The following is a 22,766-nucleotide window of genomic DNA, read 5'->3' as shown; positions in this document are numbered from 1 at the left end:
AATTTAAACTAAAGTTAACATGTTCTGGTGCATATTTATAAATAATGCATTAATTGTTCGGATGACAGGTTAAAGAGACATACAAATAATGTAATACTTTAAATAGGAGCTGTTCATCATTGAGGGATATCCATTTTCAGTTTACTAGTAACCTCAGGACACACAATAGGGTCAACACAATCATGTTAAAGAATGCTTTTCAGTTGGAAGGAGAGTTGAGTGAGAAGTTCCTTAAGTTGATGAATAGGGAACAAGGCTACAGTAAACATGTCTCCCCCTGGGCCAAATGAGATTGCTGTGACTAACAAATTTCAGTTAATTACTATAGCTCCCACCTTGGGCCGATCAGTGTAATTTTGAAAATGCCGGGTATCTATGGCAAGACTCATCATTCGCCCAAGTTTCGTCAGAATCGGACCAGTGCTGTCCGAGATATTGCGTGTGACTAACGGACAGACAGAGATCCACAGTCCCCTCCGATTTTCAGCTTGGGGAACAATTTTTACATTTTAATTTAAACCATTTTGAGTTCTGAAGTGTTTTTATTTGTCATTTCAAACCCTGTCCCTTTCACAACAACTGGCCTATGCTATTCTACCGTTTTTACTGTACTGGTACCATGATTTAGCATACTGTTTTGAAATCTTTTTATATATTTATGAAGACATTGTGAATGCCTGAGGTGGGGTTTTAATGAGGTTGTGTGTATTGCTGTCATTTACCATTGTGTATTCAATTTGCGCATCAATTAACTAGACAATAAATTTGAAGGATTTATAGGGACATTTACTGAATGCTCATTTGTCTTTTCCTGCTTTTGTATTTAGCCTGTTCTCATAACTGTTTTGTGCTTTTGCCAACTCTATTGCTCATTGTCAAGTCCAACATTCAGTTTGGCATAATAGCACAAACAGACAGGCACTCTTGTTCTGTCTTTCAGCACACATTTTGTCATAAATATTTCAATTGTGTGGTTTAAGCTGTTTTAATATTGTGCCTGATGTGGGGTTATGCACCATACTATAAAAGACCAACAGTGAAAACATTGTTGATTTTGTGATGAACAGTTCAAGGAATGGGGCTCCCCAGTGGTGCAGCGGTGTAAGGCACTGCATCTCAGTGTTAGAGGTGTAACTACAGACCCTGGTTCGATTCCAGGCTGTATCACAACAGGCTGTGATTGGGAGTCCCATAGGGCGGCACACAATTGGCCCAGCATCGTTAGGGTTTGGCCGGGGTAGGCCGTCATCGTAAATAAGAATTTGTGCTTAACTGACTTGGTTAAAAAGGTTATTTTTAAATAAATGCCTTTGCTGAAGAAGGATCAAGTATTGTTTGAGGACAGGAGGAGAAAATAAATGTTTTACTGAATAGGAGGAAATGACTCGTGCTGTAAGTGATGGGTACAGACCATTACAAACAGTAAAATGTCCCACGTTTGTATATGACAGCAATTCCCGTAGTAGTCTTGATGGTGATGACGACACTGCCATCTAGCGGAAATGCCATACAACACATCATGGCCTACCACTGGCTGACTACAATTTTTTTCTTGACGGGGATTTCCTGAGGAAGTAAGGCCAAAGCAAAGGGGGCTTTCCAACCACTAGACATCAAGACAAGAGCAAGTCAGCAGCGGCTGCTTTTTCTGCTATATTCCCGTATGGATTTTAGTACATTTCCTTTTAACATTCTGTTTTTAAAATGTCAGCTACCGATCAAAAGCCTCTAGCTGCCTGTTTTAAAACCGGCAGTGTTTGGTCGTTTTCATTGTAAGCGGTTACATTGTGGTGTTCATGAACGTGCCATTCATCGAAGCTCCATTTGTAACATTGTAGCTCCTGGAAAACGGCGTTGCGTTGGCCAACGTTATATCTGATTCATGTAAGTATTGTTGCTAGACGGGAAAGCTAATTATAATATAGTGAATTTGACTTTTATGTAGCTATGTCTGTCTGTAGATTGCAACATGTTGAGTAGCCATGCAGTTGTGAGCCAAAACATGTGTGTGGAGCGAGGGAGGCTTCAAATTGGGGTATGATGTAATTTAAAACATCCATTGTGGTGCACTGAATTGCCTTCACTCAGCCATCTAAACCATGGTAAAAATGTACCAATAATGGCATATTCTAAAAATGTATTATTCCACATGATCACCATGTCATGTCATTTTACGTTGACATGACATATTATAAGATCTTCAGTTTTACACCAATGCATGTGCAATACATGAATTGCAGTTATGACAAATTGGTTGTCCAAAAATGTACCTCAAGTCATTTGCGTGATTTTCTATTTTGGAGGGTGGTTTCTATTATCGGACACGGTGAACAGTCTTGTAATAGTAAATATTGGGTGCAGAAATATATTTGTATTGAAATATATGCTTATCATATGTCAATAATGCCTTTGAGACATGTCAAACGGTAAGCATGTATGCATATGAAACATTGAAAACATTCTTTAACAGAATCACATTTCTGATTGGCCAGGTCTAAGATCACTGATCAGAAAAACATGAATCTGTTCTGGGAAGATTCACCTGTTTCCAAGTTATCTTGCTTTCAGGTTATAGTGTTCCATGTCGCTAGAAACACGAGCATTTCTCTGCACCTGCGATAACATCTGCAAATCGGTGTATGTGACCAATACACTTTGATCTGATATAGAGCAATTAGGGCTGTGACGGTCATGGAATTTTGGATGACGGTAATTGGTCAGCCAAAGAATCGCGGTTGCGGTTACTGTTATAACAGTTAGACGCACATTTTCTCTCATCCTCCGTTCCTGACTGCATGTGTTGCTGCTGGGAGGGGGGCATTGCTTAGACAACTGAAGACTCATTTGCTACAACACCTTGCTTGTTTCAGCAAAGAGCAACAATGTTTAATCATGTTGCATAGTCCATGTTACAGCAGAAACAGACTCCACTGCCTGAATGCCCGGCCATCCCGTCTTCAGTCAGCTGTTCATTCCACACAATTAAAAAAAATATATACATATGGTCATGATGGCTGTTATTTTATTTTCATGATGGTCTTTATCCATACCAGTAGTTACATGGTTATGGTAATTGTGCCAAACCTAAGTGCAATGAAAGGTCACTCAGAGAATTCCCCTACTTGTTTCGTTTTTGTTTTGTGATGTCATGTTACTCAACCAGCATAACAAGACTTGGCTACATATGTATAATGGGAGTGGAGAGACTGCCCTCTGTACCGATATTGTCTGAGTAGAATAGATAGCTGGTGCATTTCATGGCCATATGAGAGGATCTCGCCTGAGAAACTATGACATGTAACTGATTTCCCTCGTCTTTTCTTCATCCACTGACTGTTAGACACAATGTGTCCTTTCAGCATCAAGCATTATGACCAGGTTTAAATACTGTAGAATAATGAGCCTGTTTCTAAAAAGATGTTGGACATTCTCCATGTAAACCTATCAGTGAGTGTATTTAACAGGGGAAATACCCAATTTTACATAATGCTCAGCGTTTCATCAGAAAAAGATTTCCTGTCAAGGAAGATAGACCTGACTAATCTCGTCCCTGGCCCAAATGTACCCGAAACAATCTCAAATTGACTATATGCGTTACTGTAGGTAGGAGATAACGAAGATATCTATCTAGCCTAACCAATCTAAATTTCTAACTTTTGCTGACAGCTTCTATCCAGCTGGGTCTGGAGTTTGTGTAGGCTTACACCTGTGTGTGTGTGTGTGTGTGAGTACTAAGTTGTGTGTGTGTGAGTACTAAGTTGTGTGAGTACTAAGTTGTGTGTGTAGTCAGTCAGTGGTGATAGACAGGGACAGGCCTGTGGAAAAGCCCCTTGAATATCCCAGGAAGTCCCTTGCGAACCACATGAACTGGTCAGCGAATAGCCTAGGCCTAGTCCATTTGCTCATCCAGTGATGATGGTTGGATGGACTTTCAACGTTGAGGGCAGAGTTGTGGAAGTGGCCAGTCTTGATATCCTAACCAGTGTCAGTCTGAATGGGTTCAGTTGTACTATATGAATGAGCCAGTTGAACCATGTGTAACAGGATGTAGAGCTGATGGTTCAGTCATTAGGTCAGAGTTGATCTATAGCTTCTTGGGAACCTTTCTCAGTTCTACATTTTAACTAGAACCTACTAGTAGAAGTTCATGTTTTTTTGGAATGGTGTATGCTATATTTACATGGGATTTAAGTCAATTGAAGGATGTTCTAGCCTAGATTGCTTGCCCTCCTATGGCTTGCACTCCTAAAGTGAATAACGTTTTGGCAAGTCAATAATAAAGGCTTGGGTCAGTCTAGATTAAGTTCTGTCCTCTCTATCTAATTTTGGATATGTTTTATTCCAGTCTCAGGCCTTCCTGCTTGTGCACTCCACTCTGCTCCGAGTCAGAGCGGAGATAAAATTAGCCCCAGTTAGCTATGCCTGTTATAAAGGGGTTTCCCAAGGCTTGGCCTGACAGTCGTGAGCTGTTGATGTGGCAATGAATGCTCAGCATTAACACACACATACACACACACACACACAGCTGAAACACCATGTTGTGTTTGTCCTGTATGTTGCAACTGTACATTTTATTAAACATCTCTCACCTCGTGTGTGTGTGTGTGTGCCCTCCCCAGGTCATGTCAGCAGGGCGGAATGCGGACGGGCGGGAGCTGCAGATCCCCCTCCAGCAATGCGCTCTCTCCCTGGCCGCTCTCTCCCTGGCCCAGCGCCCCTGGCCCAGCGACCACGTGGCAGGCTTCCTACCCCAGCACGGGGGCTTTAGGGACCACTTCGTAGCCACCCCGGAACCCAAGTACTGCTGTGAGTCCTGCAAGCTGGTGCTCTGCAACCCCAGGCAGACAGAATGCGGACACAGGTTCTGTGAAACCTGCATCTCTGAGCAGCTAAGGTGAGGAGAAGAGATTTGATATTCATGCTGAGTGTGAGAATGAATGGGTATGTTTATTTTTTAGGAAGTTACAGTTGAGAAATTACTGAATTGTCTTCTTGTCAGTGTGTGTGACATGTCAGCTGTCTTTCTGGTAAGATTGGTTTGTCATTCAATGATCATGTGATGATGATTGAGGAATAATGAAGTCATTGGCCACTAGTTGTTAATAGGATGCTTGATTGGACATAAATGATTAGTTAAATCTACTTTACAGCAAACCGAATCCAGTATGTCCAGAAGATAATTTGTCTCTGTTCAAAGACAAGGTAAGACTATGAAAATGATTTGCATCACTATCATCATCCCTATATACCAGCCCCAAGGGGGAAAAAATGAACGTTTTTTAATTTAATTTTTAATTTTTAACTCAGTCAGGGTCTCAACTAACTGTTGAGAGTTAAAATAGTAGAATACACAAGGTACATTTCGAAATTTGGTTGTGCACTCAATTAGCCCATATCAGCTACCGTTTTTTTTAGATTGATAAGTTAGTTTAGCGAGCGATCTCAACCCATTCAGTTTATTAGTTACTCATTCAGATATCAATTCAAATCTGCAAACATTTCTCTCCACCCTATGGCAGAATGTGTAGAATTGCACTAAATAACATTTAAAACGTCATCTGACTGCGTGTGGGTATGGATGTGGGTACGCAGACCCGCGAGCCACTGAGGCCCCTCATGATGTGTTCTGATTTTTGGTGGTCCCCATCCCCATCAAAGTTGCCCATCCCTGCTATATACCCATTCTAAATGGCCTTGAACATAATCAGTGACAATAGTGTTGTGTGTGTGTTTTGTCAGGTCTTCCGTGACGTATGCTGCCATAGAGAGATTATGGCTCTGAGAGTGTACTGCAGGAGTGAAAAGAACGGCTGTAAGGAGCAGATAAGTTTACAGCAGGTCATGGTAAGTGTCTGACTGGGGAAAATAAAAAGTCCCATTGTTGCACAGTACACACCGTCGATATTCAAACTCTGAACTGCAAAAGATCCACCCATTTTGAATGACCGTTTAGATTTCTTTTTATCTGCAATTCTCCTTGATGTTAGTCACAGTGGTTGAACATTTCCCATCAACTGTTATGAATTACTATAATAATACGTAACATTTTCTTTACACTCATGATTCCTTTTCCTTAAATGTTAATTTTTTCCCCCCCAGGATCATTTAAATGTGTGTCCGTATTTTGAGGTGCCATGCCCGTTGGGAAAGTGCAAAGAGAAGATGATGCGCAAAGACATTCCTGAACATTTGAGTTGGAAATGTAAACACAGGGAGACCACCTGTGAATTCTGCATGCAGAAGATGGCCATGACTGAGTTACAGGTAACTAGTTGAGTTGGGCCGGTGCTCACCGAACATGCACCTCCTATAGAATATTTTGTCTTTTAAGGGGGAAGTTTAAACGTGAGTTTCCTGCTTTAAAAAAAAATCATATTTACACACTACGAGGTCGAAATAACACCCTGACATTTTGAAAATGATTGAATAATGATAATGCCCTTTCTGTGTAAAAATAAATAAAAAAATACCTGGAATTTAAGCCTGTTCAGGTGATATGGAACTTTTGGCACACATCATGACGTCACAATGTGATCTGATTACAATAGAGCTCATCAGATTGTTGTCCTAAAACCCGGAAATTAGTTACCTCTGGTTTGTTCAGCCATCCCTATGGGAAATATGAATGGCGAAAGAATAGGGTTTTAGAATAATCGCCGAAAATTAGGTCTGAGGTTAACACAGGCTTCGGAGATCTTATACGTTTTGTTATGCGAGATAATAGCAGTCCGTTAACATGACCTTTATCAATTATGAAGCCTTTATGTGATTACATAAATTATTCAAAATTCACAAAAAGTGACGTTTGCTGAAGTTTATCTCATAGAACAAAACATATAAGATCTCCTAAGCCTGTGTTTACCACAGACTAGAGGTTGACACGGGAGTGAAAATTCATTCCTTTCCCTTGTCCTGTCATTTTTTCCCCTGAATTGTCCTGATCTCGCAACAGTTCTATAACCCCGGGAACTTTCTTGTCCCTTCCCAATAAAAATCCCTCCTGTCCAATCCGTGCAAATTTTTGTGCACAGAAATATAGGCTATTGTGTTTATTTAAGAAGTATTGAAAATAATTTCAGCAATATGCGACTGATATGTGGTTGTCTTACCTATTGTTGGCCTAAGTCGCTCTGGATAAGCGTATTCTAAATGACATATCGACTAAGGCTGAAGGATGAGGACAGAGACCCAGCAGGATGGTCTGCACATAACAGCACCAGCATAAATCTGTAGCCTACAGCTGAGCACTGCGCACATATGAACATTTACAACACATTGTCATTTACAACATGAACATGATTCTTTTTTTTTTACCTGAGTGGCAGTACTGCATAAATCAATATTTTTCTTTCACTCTTGAAATAGAATGAGTACTGGCACCTAATTGTATTTTTATTTAACTAGGCAAGTCAGTTAAGAACAAATTCTTATTTACAATGACGGCCTACCAAAAGGCAAAAGACCTCCTGCGGGGACGGGGGCTGGGATTAAAAAAGAAATAACATATAAATATAGAACAAAACACACATCACGCCAAGAGAGACAACACTACATAAAGAGAGACCTAAAACAACAACATACTGTATAAAAGGATATAAAGAGGACCGGCACCCAAAATGAGTACTGCAGCGTTTCCCCTATATTCATTTAGCAGAGGCAGCCCAAAAATATGACTGTAGTTTGAAAGAAGTTGCTGACTAGCATTAGCGCAATGACTGGAAGTCTATGGGAACAGCTAGCATGCTAGTGAAACTACCTCCGTTCAAACTCACACAGAGACATACACATGGTATCCATGAGTTCATCTGACTCTGGGTAAGTAGAAAAGGGGCGTAATTGCCAAATCTTGCACTATCCCTTTAAGATCAGTGACGCGTTACAAGGTATATTTGAAGGAAACAGTGGCGTGAATGAAAGCCATGAGCGCACAGCCACTACTTGCTCCTCATCATCTCCCTACAGTGCAGTGGCGCACATCAGCTATATTTCAAATGTTAACATCATTACATTTTCATGAATTTTGTAGTAGAATGTATTTTTTTAAAGTCACCAGAATTGACCTTCTCGCTGTCGTTCTGGTACTCCATGTATTTAAGTCCACCTTATTCACTGACTATAACAACACTGTTACTTCCCTAAACAATATCATTGATTGATGTTGTAGAGCCAGTTCAGTATTTGTGTTCAATGTTTTTTGTGTGAATATTTACTAGGTGTATTTTCTTTCCATAGTGCCAATTTCTCTTTACTTGATAACTTTTTCAGAAACACAAAGACACCGTTTGTCCTTCATTTCCGGTGGCCTGCCCCAATCATTGTACTTTCCCCTCCATCTTACGGAGCAAAGTAAGGAGTTTATTTTAATGTTCGTAATATAAATTGTTTTCATGCAAAACAAGAATGGTCATCTTTCCACTTATCATCAGATGGATAAACATAGTTTTAGATGTTGTGACACAATGGTTGCTCATTTAATTGAGACCATGTTGTACTGCAAATGCTTGATATAGAAGGAAATGATTGAACCTAAATGTGAGTTTCTACTCTCAGCTGACAAGTCATCAACATGAGTGTCCAAAGGCTCATGTCACCTGCTCCTTTATACGCTTTGGATGCAATTTCAAGGTCAGTCTTCATGTTACTATGACTGTTAAAAATGTTATTAGTAATAATATGTTTAATATACGTTCTAATAACATGTCCACTGTGACCTCCTTGTGATGGCTCTCCTACTCCGTTGTCTTGCTATTGTGATCATAAGAAAGTGGTGCTACTGTCCCACTGAACACCAACTCAGCCACATTTAGGAGAGCATACAGTAGTTTTAAGCTGGTATGTTACTGATATGATATTCCCTGTTACTCCTCTGTAGGGTCTCAACCAAGACATGAGGGACCATGAATCTAGCTTTGCCTCTGAACACCTGCGGTTGATGGCAACCAGGAACACTACACTGGAGGCCAAGGTACTGCAATTAGCTTTAATTTTTATAACAATTTGCCCTGTGTACAATTAGAGGAAACATTTTATGGAATCAGCATAATGAAAATGTTGATTCACACATTTTTGTATGTGCATTTATATGTAACACACTAACAACCAAATACATTTTGGGAAGTACCCGAAAGAAATCAATTGGGAGAATTGAAACTAAATGAACCACACAGCTAACTTCATAACAACAACGAACCCTAGGGCTGAATGGTTACTGTAGTTCAGGGTAACGAAGCAGTAATAACAACAGATATTGTTTATCGCTTGTCTAGGTGGAGGATGTTAAAGGAGAGCTTCTGGAGCGGTACAAGGTTCTGCCAGGCCTGAGCAGCCGTCTGTCTGAAACATTGTCTCACTACGAGGAGATGAGGGAGAAGAATAGACAGCTGGACCAGAAGCTCAATACCATGCAGGTAAAGGTCCAATTCTGTGTCATTATCTAACCTTATCATAAAGACGTAATACTCGCCTTTGGCATACATAATAATACTTGTCTTTGACATGCATCATGACATAATGCACTGTCCTTCAGTCCCATTTACTGATTTCTCAGTTGGAGGTCAAGTCCGGTCATGTATGGAAGTAGGGCTGCACGATATATGCAAAACATTAATTGAGATTTTTGTACCAATTATTGTAATTGCGATTTTACTTGCGATTATAGATCAAAACACTTGGGTGAACTGTTAGAATCGTAAAATTAGAATGATCATTCTATTGCTATGGTTGGAATACAGTGGGCACATGGAATGCAGTTTTGTTTGGCATGACAACGGAAGTAAGGAAGGAGATAGTTGTGACAGAGTAGGAACCAAAGTGTTGGTCAGTGTTTCCCAGGGGACCCTAATTCGATTTAAATAGATGGGTACATTCAGACAAAGATTTTAGAATATTTTTCACATTTTCTTCTCTGATTTTAAGAACAAGCTGTTGCACAAACAATGCTGATATACTCCACCACTGGTACCGGCCTGTATATTAGCAAAAGTTTGCTAGCAATATTTGCCCTATCAGTGGATTTAGCCAGAGATTTTAGAGAAAGGAGGAGATAAGAATCCCAGCGGAAAATGAATGGAGAAACGTATAACGCTCCGCCCAGCAGGCTCACGACCAATCGTCAGCGCTATATTCGCACAATCGCAAAGATTTGTTTTTCGGTAGAGTGGTGACCGATATAGAGACCGTCTGATCAACAGAAACATAGCAATCAAATTGTAGAAATATGTTGTTCATTTGAACAATGATGAGTTTCTGAGTCGTAATTTAATTTGATTAAAAAAGGAGAGTTGTTGAAGTTTGTCATCTGCTATTTTGCAAAAGCAGTCAATTGTGTTAGTTGTGTGTTCGTATCGAAATGAGTTAGCTAGCTGGAAATGTAAATAAAACAGACGTGAGGAAGATCATGTAACATAATGTTTTAGTTATTCAGGTGTCATTGTTCTTGGTCTGGCAAAGCCATCATGGTTGGGTAATATTAGAAGGATGAGGTAGTGGAAGGATTAAGGAACCGCACCTGCTTAGCAGTAGCTAAATCACCAGCAAATCATCACATACTTTCTCAGTGGACACAACTATCTGAACATAGTAAGTACCAATGTGGTACTACATTTAAAGAAAACTGCAGAACTCTGATACTATGATAGGAGACCGGGTGATAGGTTGGAGTGGGCGAGGAGACATTACGTTGTTCTTATAATATGTAACCTGTAATATGTTGAGACCAAAGTCTCTTTGAGACCAATGACATCAGCAATAGTGCTGCTGCTGCAGATACAAAGTACCGTGCATGATAAGGAACCAGTGATTCTAGCTACAACAAACAAGGCAGGAGCATGACAAATACAACAACACCAAAATATAAAGAATAGTCTATGTAATAACAATGCTTATCAAGTAAACATACAATATAAGTATAATACAATATGAGTAATGCAGGTGATATGGTACGATGTCCCTGTCTAAATACAGATCCGTACTAGGCAGCAAGGTTGAAAGTTCATCAATGTTTCGAGTTTTTAAGCTACACTGTTAAACATTTCAGTTTGAGTTTTTCTTGGCTGCCTCTTGTCCTGTGAATTGTTTCGGGTTGTCTGCGCAGCTCTGCACTGATTTGACACATGGCCACCAGCCACATACGCTTGCACCTCTGCCTCGACGCTGTCACTGATCTCTTCCTTTTAGAAGAGTGACGTCAACCAAATTAGTAACATTCATTTTTCTCAATTGCTTTGGTATATTGTTGGGATAAAGGATCATATTCTCTAAATGAATCACTTTTTTAATTTGACTTAGATTTATGTAGTTATTCATATAGAATTATTCATAGTCATATGAGTACAACACTACACAACAACATTTGGTCAATCATTGTGTTTCTCGTTATCAACTATGTCACGAAATGAGATGTTTTAAGAGTATGGTACTTTGTTTAACACAGAGTGAAATTAATTGTGTATCTCCTGCAATATAAACTACTCTTACACACCTGTTCAAGTGGTGGGGTCGATGGGAGACAGTATGGGTTGTAGGTCAGATGTTTAAAGTTTTGAGGGAGAGTGGAATTGGCATGCTGACTGCAAGAATGTCCACCGGAGCTGTTGCCAGAGAATATCATTATAATTTCACTACCATAAGCCGCCTCCTGTCGATTTAAGGCAGCCCCCCGCACATCTCTGGTTCAGAGGGGTTGGGTTAAATGCGGAAGACACATTTCAGTTGAATGCATTCAGTTGTACAACTGAGTAGGTATCCCCCTTTCCAATGTTGTTTTAGAGAATTTGGTAGTACGTCCAACCGGCCTCACAACCGCAGACCACGTGTAACCACGCCAGCCCAGGACCTCCATATCCGGCTTCTTCACTTGCGGGATTATCTGAGACCAGCGACCCGGACAGCTGATGAAACTGTGGATTTGCACAACCGAAGAATTTCTGCACAAACTGTCTGTGACGCTCATCTGCATACTCGTTGTCCTCACCAGGGTCTTGACCTGACTGCAGATCGGCATTGTAACCGACTTCATTGGGCAAATGCTCACCTTCAATGGCAACTAGCACGCTGGAGAAGTGTGCTCTTCACGGATTAATCCCGGTTTCAACTGATCCGGGCAGATGGCAGACAATGTGTATGTCATCGTGTGGGAGAGTGTTTTGCTGATGTCAACGTTGTGAACGGAGTGCCCCATGGTCGCGGTGGGGTTATGATATGGGCAAGCATAAGCTATAGACAACAAACACAATTGCATTTTATCGATGGCCATTTGAATGCACAGCGATGACGTGATCCTGATGCCCGTTGTCATGTCATTCATTCGCCGTCATCACCTCATGTTTCAGCATGATAATGCACAGCCCCATGTCACAAGGGTCTGTACATAATTCATGGAAGCTGAAAATGTCCCAGTTCTTCCATGGCCTGCATACTTACCAGACATGTCACCCATTGAGCACATTTGGGATGCTCTGGATCAATGTGTACGACAGCGTGTTCCAGTTCCCCCAATATCCAGCAACTTCACACAGCCATTGAAGAGGACTGGGACAACATTCCACAGGTCACAATCAACAGCCTGATCAACTATGCGAAGGAGATGTCGCGCTGCATGAAGCAAATGGTGGTCACACCAGATACTGACTGGTTTTCTGATCCACGCCCCCTTTTTTAAAAGTTATGAGACCAACAGATCCATATCCGTATTCCCAGTCATGTGAAATCCATAGATTAGGGCCTAATGATATATGTGACTGAAACTCAGTAAAATGTTTTAAATTGTTGCATTTCTATTTTAGTTCAGTGTAGATTGGTAGGTAATGCAGATGATCCAGTCAGCAACATTATGCATTACATTGACAGTGTGCATTGGCATTGTTTGATAAATGAGGTATGTGAAGGCCTACCTGCAGTAACAGAATAGCTGAAGATTTGACAGCCCGAACCCTCATGTTGGCAGGTGGATGTGTCGGTCTGTTAGCTTAGGAGCAAGCTTCAAGCTGTTTGTCTTATCAATGTTGTATAACATTTTGATGTGCCGCCACAAAATCTGATGACCAGACTCCTATAGAGACAGAAATATAGGGACAGAAGCATAGTGATTAGCCTATTGAACAATTGAATCTCAATAAGCGATAGTATAATTAGTATATAGTCATTTGTAATCATCTATTATATGAACTAAGCTGTATTTACTTCTAGTCCATGCTTTTTAAAGTTTTTCTGGCGTATTTAAAGAGATGAGGTACATCAAAGATGATGGGGATGAGTCGACTAATGTTTATGCAGTGGGCTGTGTGACAGCTGTCCTTGTGTTCTAGGGACGCACCAAGATCCGTCATGGCCTTCACATTGTTGGACCCCTGATCACAAGTTACTGCTTTCACTGAAATTATTCCTGAATATTCATTAAGGTGTGATTTAACAGGTGTCAAAAACAGAGGATCAAACAAGAGCTCTAGGCTGTAGAGAGAGTGTTCCTTCCAGTCAGTCCAACACCATCAAGGAGATGAACTGCATCCTCCTAAAGGGAGACTACGGTCACTGGGCATGGTAGATTTGGAAACTAAATAATCTATTGGCTGTAAAAGTAGGAGTTCATTAGTATAAGTGGTTGTCCCTTTGGTTAGTTTAGGTGGTTGTCCTTTTTTGTCTTGATGATAGATAAGTAAAGAAGACATGATATAGGCCGACCTGTTTCCATGTTTCTGTTAGGCTAGTGTTCATAGATCAGAAGCCTGTCTGGCAGGCTTTTTGTCTTAACAGACACCATCAACTCTTGATGTAATCAAGATGATCTTCAACTGTTATCTCATCAAAGACAAGTATGCTCATTCTTTCTTCAGTGGTCATGCGCTGTGCTCCTCTTCATTGGGCTGAGGACACAAAATAATAATACAATTCCTAATAGCCTAGACTATGCATATAAGCACTGAAAAGTCTGTCTGAAACATTTGCCACTTGACACACTTCAAAATAACTTCTCCAGGTATTTGTTTAGTCTTTTGTGTTGCTAGGGAGAATGTCTTCCTCAGCTCTTTGTAGCACTTTGGGCTGTGGTGTAGTAATTGTAGGGAAAACTCCTTTATCTCTTTTGTGAATCTTCTCCCTCTTGTTTTTGAAGCAATGCATGTTTCACTTGAGCCCTGCAGAACGCCTTTTCCTCAGGGCTCAACTGTTCGAAGGAGTCCTGCATTCCTGCCTCTTTAATAGACTCCTTCAACTTCTGCATCCTTGAAAGAAGTAATATATCAAATAGTATTTCACTCAGTTCAGTTTCTGAAAGTAGGTCTATAGGCTACTTCTAATAGTACTGAGTGGACAAAACAGTAAGGACACCGGCTCTTTCCATGACCGACTGACCAGGTGAAAGCTATGATCCCCTTATTGATGTCACTTGTTAAATCCACTTCAGTCAGTGTATATGAAGGGGAGGGGATTTTGAAAGCCTTGAGACAATTGACACATGGGTTGTGTATGTGTGCCATTCAGAGGGTGAATGGGCAAGACAAAATATTTTAAGTGTGTTTTGAACGGAGTATGGTAGTAAGTGCCAGGCGTAACGGTTTGTGTCAAGAACTGCAACACTGCTGGGTTTTTCACGCTCAACAGTTTCCTATGTGTATCAAGAATGGTCCACCACCCAAAGGACATCCAGCCAACTTGACACAACTGTGGGAAGCATTGTAGTCAACATGGGCCAGCATCCCTGTGGAACGCTTTCGACACCTTGTAGAGTCCATGCTGTTTAGAGTGCGCAACTTAATATTAGGAAGGTGTTCCTAATGTTTTGTACAAAGTGTATATTATGCGACATATTTGTCTTCCATCGTGTTTATCCTCTTCCTCATTAGAAACTTAATTTGCCTCCTCTTCCCTCTCTCTTGTTCTAGCAAGAGTTCAAGCTCCTTTATTCTCTGAAATATTGTATTGCTGTATACATTTTTTTGTATATTGTTGGGGGGTCAAGACGTTGTGGACCTAGGTTTAAATATATCCTTAAGTTGATCTAATTGGGCAATTATGACCCTGTAATAACCAATCAGAGCCACGTCTACATCTCCATAATCCCTCCCACTTGCACTTGAAAGTCAAGTTATCCTTCCTCTGTAGATTTATGACAGTGTTAGAAGAGGTCTTGAAATTGTGACATTACGTAATTGACCTTCCTGACTTTTAAGGGATTGCGTGAAGATTAGTTTAGCAACTGCGAGACACAGCATGACAACGTGAATGTTATTGGTCAACAGTCTGCTGGGTGGAGCGTTATACGTTTCTCCATTCATTTCCCGCAGTGATTCTTATCTCGAGTGCATCTCGAGCGTGAGGAACTCTGCCTGCTTGAGTGACAGGGGGTGGGGCTTGGCGTGTGTGTGGGATTGGGAAGCGGACAAAAGAGGAGAGACTGCAAGAGAAATCTGTTTAAAAAATTGTCTTTACGGACGGCTATGTGGCGCTTTCTAAATATCGAAGCCTCATGCGATATGGATATTGCACATGTCAACATCGCAATTTTGATTAAAATTAGATTGATCGAGCAGCCCTATATGGAAGTGTGTGTAACTGCATGTGTGTGTGTGATTGTTCCTCCATGTAGGAGTTGATGAGTTCCCACTCTGAGAAGCTTCTGGAGATGGAGCTGGAGCTGAGGTCTCTGAGGTCTGTCCGAGAGGAGGTAGAGACCCTCCGAGGAACCGTGGAGAGCATCCGCTCCAGAGTCGCCACTCTAGAAGGAGGACGGGGCGGGGCCAACCCAGCCACACACACACTAGGTGAGTTACCTTGAATTCTCTTGTTCTCAACACTTGTCTTGTGAATGCTCTTCTTTACCACTTCACTGCCACTAAAACCTGTAATCCTGTATAACTCTTTTAGGAGTTTCTCAAAGTGTAATGTGACATTGGACCAATCTGATATGCTCAAAGTCTGAAACGACATTATGAGCAAAGTAATGATTGAAAAAACTTGATCTCCACTGAAATGGCTTTTTAGTCAAGAGTGGCGCAGACAATACAGGGCTCTTATTCCATTGGCTTGCTTTTGTTTCTCTGCGTGTTCTTTAGAGACACAGCTCTCCCGTCACGACGACATGCTGAGCGTCCATGAGATCCGCCTAGCAGACATGGACCTGCGCTTCCAGGTCCTAGAGACGGCCTCCTTCAATGGGATGCTCATCTGGAAGATCCGTGACTACAAGCGGCGGAAACAAGAGGCTGTGGCATCAAAGACCCTGTCTCTCTACAGCCAGCCTTTCTACACTGGCTACTTTGGCTACAAGATGTGTGCCCGGGTCTACCTGAACGGTGACGGCATGGGGAAAGGAACCCACCTGTCTCTGTTCTTCGTGGTGATGCGTGGCGAGTACGACGCCCTGCTGCCCTGGCCCTTTAAGCAGAAGGTGACCTTGATGCTGATGGATCAGGGCCCAGCCAGAAAGCACTTAGGGGATGCCTTTAAACCAGACCCCAATAGCAGCAGCTTCAGACGGCCCACGGCAGAGATGAACATAGCCTCGGGCTGCCCGCTGTTTGTGGCTCAGACTGTGCTGGAGAACGGTACTTACATCAAGGACGATACCATCTTCATTAAGGTCACAGTAGATACATCTGACCTCCCTGACCCCTGACCTATGGTCTGTAGAGAACAGCAGATGTATCCAGATCAGTTTTATCTATCAGAGGGAGAGGTGCCCTTATGTGAGAGAGATTGCAAGATGAAATGGAGTAAAAAAGAAGGAAGCAGAACGAGAAAAGAACAGAACAAAAAAGTTAGCAGAATAAGGTTTCTTTGCAGATCTCAGTGTGTAGCCTAAGCCTGCAGAAAGAGCTGAGTGGACCTCAGAGCAGTAGCCTTTGGTCCCTGTGTTGCTCACCAGAGAGGTGAGAGGATTCTTTTTCAACAAGGGAGATATGTCACAAGCAGGGTTGGGTAGGTTACTTTCTAAATATCATCCGTTACAGTTACTAGTTGCCTGTCCAAAATTGTAATCAGTAATGTAATTTTTGGATTACCCAAACTCCGTAACGTAATCTGATTACATTCAGTTACTTTTAGATTACTTTCCCCTTAAGAGGCATTAGAAGAAGACAAAAATGTATGTTACCAATTGAACAACATCTATTGCAGGATAAATCAATGTTAAAGTTTACATAGCTGGCCTTATATGGATGTTACATTTTACTTTATGGGTTGGTTATGTAGGCTTCTTCTAACCCATCGCTTTCTACTACATACAATAATACGATTTAAATTATATCTTTACATTAAAAACATAACTCTGTCAGATTTCCAGTCATTCCAATAAATGTTATACCCCTTGATCTTCAAGAATAGGACTTGGAAATATGGAAGTATAGATTAGCCAAATATTTACCTGAGCATAACCCCAAAACTAAGGATTTATTAGCCAGCCCTATTCTGTTTGATTTTGTTATTGGGCTCATTGATTCGAGTTCAAAAATAAATGCTGCACTCATGGAATGGCATGCTTTGAGCACTACTGAAAAGTGCTATTTACATGTTAAAAATGAATGCCATTTGCTGTAGGCCAATTGTTTACCTTTTTGTTGGTGACACTTTAATATCTTGATAATATGCAGCTGTTTAAAGTGCAAATCCACAGATGAAACAATAACAAAACGGCCACCCCGCCTCTGTTTTGGTAAAAAGCTGAGGAATGGGCCTGGAGAAATGTAACCACTCTCAGATTAATAGACAGAGCTATGGATGCAAGGACTGACCATCCATGATATCAACATTGTTTTAACCATGTTATGAGGCTATACCGTGTTTGTTTACATTTGAGGCATTTATAAGTTATATTCCTCAAGAATCAATGGATTTTTTTTTATCGGCATGAATTAGATTGAGCAATAAAAGCCCCACTTTTATTCCATAGGCTGGGATCCGCACTAAGCAGTTGTTGCAAGAGCATATTTTCACTGGCTGTCCACCACTTTCAAAAGCAATGATTGATATGCTGCTTAAACTTTTTGAATTCAACCATTGGGTTCAAATACCCATTTATATTTGTGAACACCCATCCACAATCAGTAAATCGAAAATAGCGAAATGAGAGAGCAGCAGTGTGATTTACATCAATGAGCTATGTAGATATCAATTACAACTGATATCCGTATTGCTATTGACTAAACCACTGCTGTCATCCTTACTTCCAAGCTTTTATTCAAGTTGTATAATCTTTGGATGCCGACAGCAGTCGCACCATTGGAAGACCGCTTGGACTATAGCCTACAAAAGCCTATTCCTGCTCTTTTCCTGCGATCCATCAAACACATTTGGTGTGTCATCATAGTGGTCTCTGACTTGTGGTCAGACTCGCTCAGGTGGAACAAACTTAAACTTGCACCTGTTTACTCAATGACATTCAAATCAGCATTGAAAAAATAAGTGTCAAAGATTTCTTTTCGCAAACATCCTTTCTGAATTTATATGTAATCCTCGAAATAATCATAGCGTTTTTCAAAAGTATCTGTAATCTGATTACAATATTTTTGCTGGTAATGGATTACAGTTAATGTTTTTTTTGTAATCCATTACTCCACAACCCTGGTCACCAGTGGCAACCAGGCTGAATGTTAAATAGAGCAGTGAGTATGGTGGTTTAATTAAGTGATAATGCCCTCGAAGCCGGTGTTTGGAGGATATATTTGCACGGGTGTTAGGCAAACCGTGCCAATATGTCCTCCAAACACCGTCTTCGAGGGCCTTATCACTTTTATACAACGGGTTACCAACGTATTCAAATAATGATTGACATATTTTCATAAAAACTTTATTTTGATTAATTTATATTGTTTCATCCTTCCACGGAATATAGTCCCGACAGAAATCTAAGGTTGCTACCCAAGCCAGCTGGTCCTTTGTTCTATTGGTTCAGTTGCCAGAGGCACGATCCAGTTAAGTCTTTTTGTTCTAAATCTATGGATTTCGTTGATGGCTGGCAACTTTCTTATCCCTTGCTAGCTAGCCAACTTTAGCTAACACAGTAATGTCAAACAGTGCAGCTAGAATAACATCAACGTAGCTGCATTTGCATTTGTTTAAGCTGTTTTCTAGTGACGTTATTTGGATGCATCCATAACAATGAGCTAATGATGTTCAATTTCAACTGGCATAGAAAATGTGCTCTCTCGTCAGGGCACTTGTTCAGAGGAGCTAGCCAACAACACAACTAACCCAGTCACTTCAAACTGAAAAGACTGAACTAGCAGGATTTTGTTTGACCTATTTTCTGTTGACATTTCTTTGTATATATCCATAACAAATATGGTGGTTCATGATTTCGACTGGCTGATAAAAGCTGTCTGCCTGTCTGTCTCATCCCGACTCCCGACCCTACATGTTCATTGCTATGGGACAGCTGGAGATCAAATTTCAATATTGAAACAATGTTGCTAATGTCAGAGAGACAGACAGCAAGATTTATACAAATCTCTGCTATTGAAAACCAATTGCTAGTCTAAATGAAATGGGAGAATGTCTAGATGCTTTTTACAGTGGAGAACAAGTTAATAAATTGTCTGGCTGGGCTGATGAGACAGTGGATTGCGCAGTGAGATGGAACAGAGTAAAACAGTAATTTTAACGTCATAGTTTTAGCCGGTGGTAACTTGTGGGATAGACACCGGCTTGAATGTGGTTTTAACCAATCAGTGTCCAGGATTAGACCCACCCGTTGTATAAGTCTAAAGAATGTCTATGTTACTAAGAGCAGGGATAGGTATAAATGGCATGGAGAGTGGATCATTCTAAGCCAAGTTATCAGGATGCAACCATCATCAAACTACGTGGACCCATTATGTATGTATGTATGGCAATCTACCAAAACTAAAGATCATATAGAATGGAGATAGTGAATACATTTACTTCGACATTAATCATTTCTGCCTTGAAGAACATGAGTGGGACAGCGCATCATCCAACGCAAGTCGAGGTACAGACAAATATTACAGGAGACATCAAATATCACTAAGGAGAACTCCGACTTGGTTTGATGAAACATTTCTAAATGAAAGCCGGAAGAGACAATCCCACATGACATGTTGGATAAGGAGATACAATACTTTACCTTGTTGTGTTTGCATTGATGGTGAAGTTTGGTTGTATTATTGCATTGTTAAAGTACAGAATGTAACGTATAGTATGGATGTTTCCAGTGTTGTGATGGTGTTGGAGAACGTTGTTGATCGACAAGCTTTTATTAACAGGCGTTGTGTGAGTAGTAGTGTTTTGTGTGCAGGCTCTTATTTCAGATTTGGTTTTAGTGGACCTGGTACTTAGGCAGTGTGCAAAGTCTGCATCTGAAACGGCACCCTATTCCCTATATAGTGCACTACTTTTGGCCAGAGCTGGACAAAAGTAGTGCACTTCATAGGGATTCAGGTGCTATTTCAGACACAAATATGGCACAAAGGAATGGATACACACTGGTATAGGAATGCCACTGCTTTGTGGAGTTAACAGGAATAGCCTTTCATTTCTGAAGATCTATATAGATCTGTAAATTACTTCTATACCGCTTTTTGTACCAATACCTTACACATTGTTTTTGTAATGTTCAAAACGGATGCTGTGCATCATGCTAATTATTATTTTTTAACAGTTGGGAAAGCAAAATGCCTCAAACTCCAACCATGTTGATTGAGCTGAGACATAAAGTGACAAAGTGGACTTGTTTTCGTGATGGTTGGTGGAGAATGTTATTTGCACAAGTTATGTTTTGAATGTGTAATATTAAAATTGTTTAAAAGAACTTGAATTTGTCACTTGGCTTTGATGTTTGGTTCCTGTGGAGGAGGAGATCCAAAGGAGAAGATGGAGATGGATTGGCCACACACTCTGAAAGCCTCCTCCAACATCACCAGGCAAGCACTATCCTGGAACCCACAATGGAAACTGAAAAGTGGGCACCAGAGAAACACCTTGTGGTGGGAGATTGAAGCAGACCCCAAAAGATCAGGCACGGGAAGGAACAAGATTGACAAGACAGCCCAGGACAAAGTGCGTTGGAGAGGTGTCGTCAATGGCTTAAAGAGTTGGGGTGGGAGATGATCCTGAGTGAGTTGTAAAGGCATAGGCAATGGGAGCTAAAATGTGGAGGGGTAGATGGAATGGCTGCTTAAAGTTGTCATCAAAATATATATATCTAATATTTTTTAATGTAACCTTTATTTAACTGGGCAAGTCAGTTAATAACAAATTATTATTTACAATGACTGTCTACACTGGCCAAACGCTAACCAGGACGACCCTGGGCCAATTGTGCGCCGCCCTATGAGACTCCCAATCACGGCCGGTTGTGATACAGCCCGGGATTGAACCAAGGTCTGTATTGACACCTAGCACTGGTACAGTGCCTTAGACCACTGCGTAATACCTACTTTGTCTCATTTTATTATATGACTGACACTGGTCTGCCACACTTGCCTCTTTTGAATCAAGAAAACTACAGTGAAGTTGGTTAATTGATGTCTTGATATGTTTAGTGATGGGCGGGGGAAAAGTCTGCGCAGACTGTAGCTAGCTCTCCAGGATATGGTGACCACTGCTTCATAGGAAAAAGTCTATCTTCTCCTTCCACTAGATGTCAGGATAGTACAGAAGCATAGGTCTACTACTGTATATTTTCCACCAAGGGTAGGCAACAACCGCCACGTGACTTTTCAAGAAAACCTGACAACGCAGTTACAAGACCAGACACCCTCAGTGAACTGTAGTGTTTAGATAGTTGCAGGTAGAAATGTGTCATGTAGACACAATTCCACATTCTGTATGACCGGTCTGATAGAGTACATTCAGGTCATGTATTATGTAACCTTAATTTAACTAGGCAAGTCAGTTAAGAACACATTTTTATTCACAATGATGGCCTACACCGGCAGATGAATCATGAATAATGAGTGAGAAAATCAGACGCATATCATACCCCCAAGACATGCTAACCTCTCACCATTACAATAACCGGAGGTTAGCATTTTTGGGGGGGTATGATATTTATGCCCCTAACTTTCTCACTCATTCACAATTCATTCAGGATTATCTGTAATCATGGTAGCATCCACATTAAGGTAGAGGTGTTTAGAAACATATTCTTATTTACAATAAGCGACTCCAAAATGACACACTACATTATTTAGCATTCATTTCTATTGGGCACAAAATAATCTGAAACAAAAACAAAACAAACAGCAAAAGCATCCAACAAGTTTGTAGTGACACAAGTTAGATGTAATCATTGCGTCCTAGGAATGTGACCAAATACTAAACTTTTGACAACTTTGATGCACATAAGTGAGTTTGTCCCAATACTTTTGGTCCCCTAAAATGGGGGGACTATGGAAAGTGCTGTAATTTCTAAACGGTTCACCCGATATGGATGAAAATACCCTCAAATTAAAGCTGACAGTCTGCACTTTAACCTTAGCCATTGTATAATTTCAAATCCTAAGCGCTGTCACTGTCTCAATACTTTTGGAGCTCACTGTATAAATCATGTTAGTATGTGAAGATATTGTATGATACCACACTTCTTTCTGATAATTGCATCTAAGCAACATAAATGTAGATGCCTACATACTGTATGTAGTACATGTATTCTCATCAGACCTGGGTTCAAATACTATTTAGTATTTTACTTTCGAAGACATTTGGAAGTAAGGATTTGGATATTTTGTCTTTGAAAATACAAGTAGTTAACTATTGGAATGTATTTGGAAATACACTTGGAAAGTATAGGCAAGTATTTTAAAATACACAGACAA

At 40.7% G+C, this 22,766-nt stretch overlaps 1 protein-coding gene across 1 annotated transcript; it reads left to right on the top strand.

Moving 5' to 3' along the window:
- Positions 1-1,560: 1,560 nt before the first annotated feature.
- traf3 (TNF receptor-associated factor 3) lies at positions 1,561-20,758 on the top strand. The gene is made up of 11 exons (XM_023994174.2): positions 1,561-1,884; positions 4,620-4,894; positions 5,151-5,202; positions 5,740-5,844; positions 6,100-6,264; positions 8,266-8,346; positions 8,551-8,625; positions 8,873-8,965; positions 9,267-9,407; positions 15,581-15,755; positions 16,047-20,758. The coding sequence occupies exons 2-11, from the start codon at positions 4,623-4,625 to the stop codon at positions 16,607-16,609; spliced, it is 1,722 nt and encodes a 573-aa protein (XP_023849942.1). The 5' UTR covers positions 1,561-1,884; positions 4,620-4,622; the 3' UTR covers positions 16,610-20,758.
- Positions 20,759-22,766: the final 2,008 nt, after the last annotated feature.

The sequence above is a fragment of the Salvelinus sp. IW2-2015 genome, linkage group LG9 (assembly GCF_002910315.2).
Source record: "Salvelinus sp. IW2-2015 linkage group LG9, ASM291031v2, whole genome shotgun sequence".
Lineage (NCBI taxonomy): Eukaryota > Metazoa > Chordata > Actinopteri > Salmoniformes > Salmonidae > Salvelinus > Salvelinus sp. IW2-2015.
This window is presented reverse-complemented; position numbering and strand designations above follow the sequence as displayed.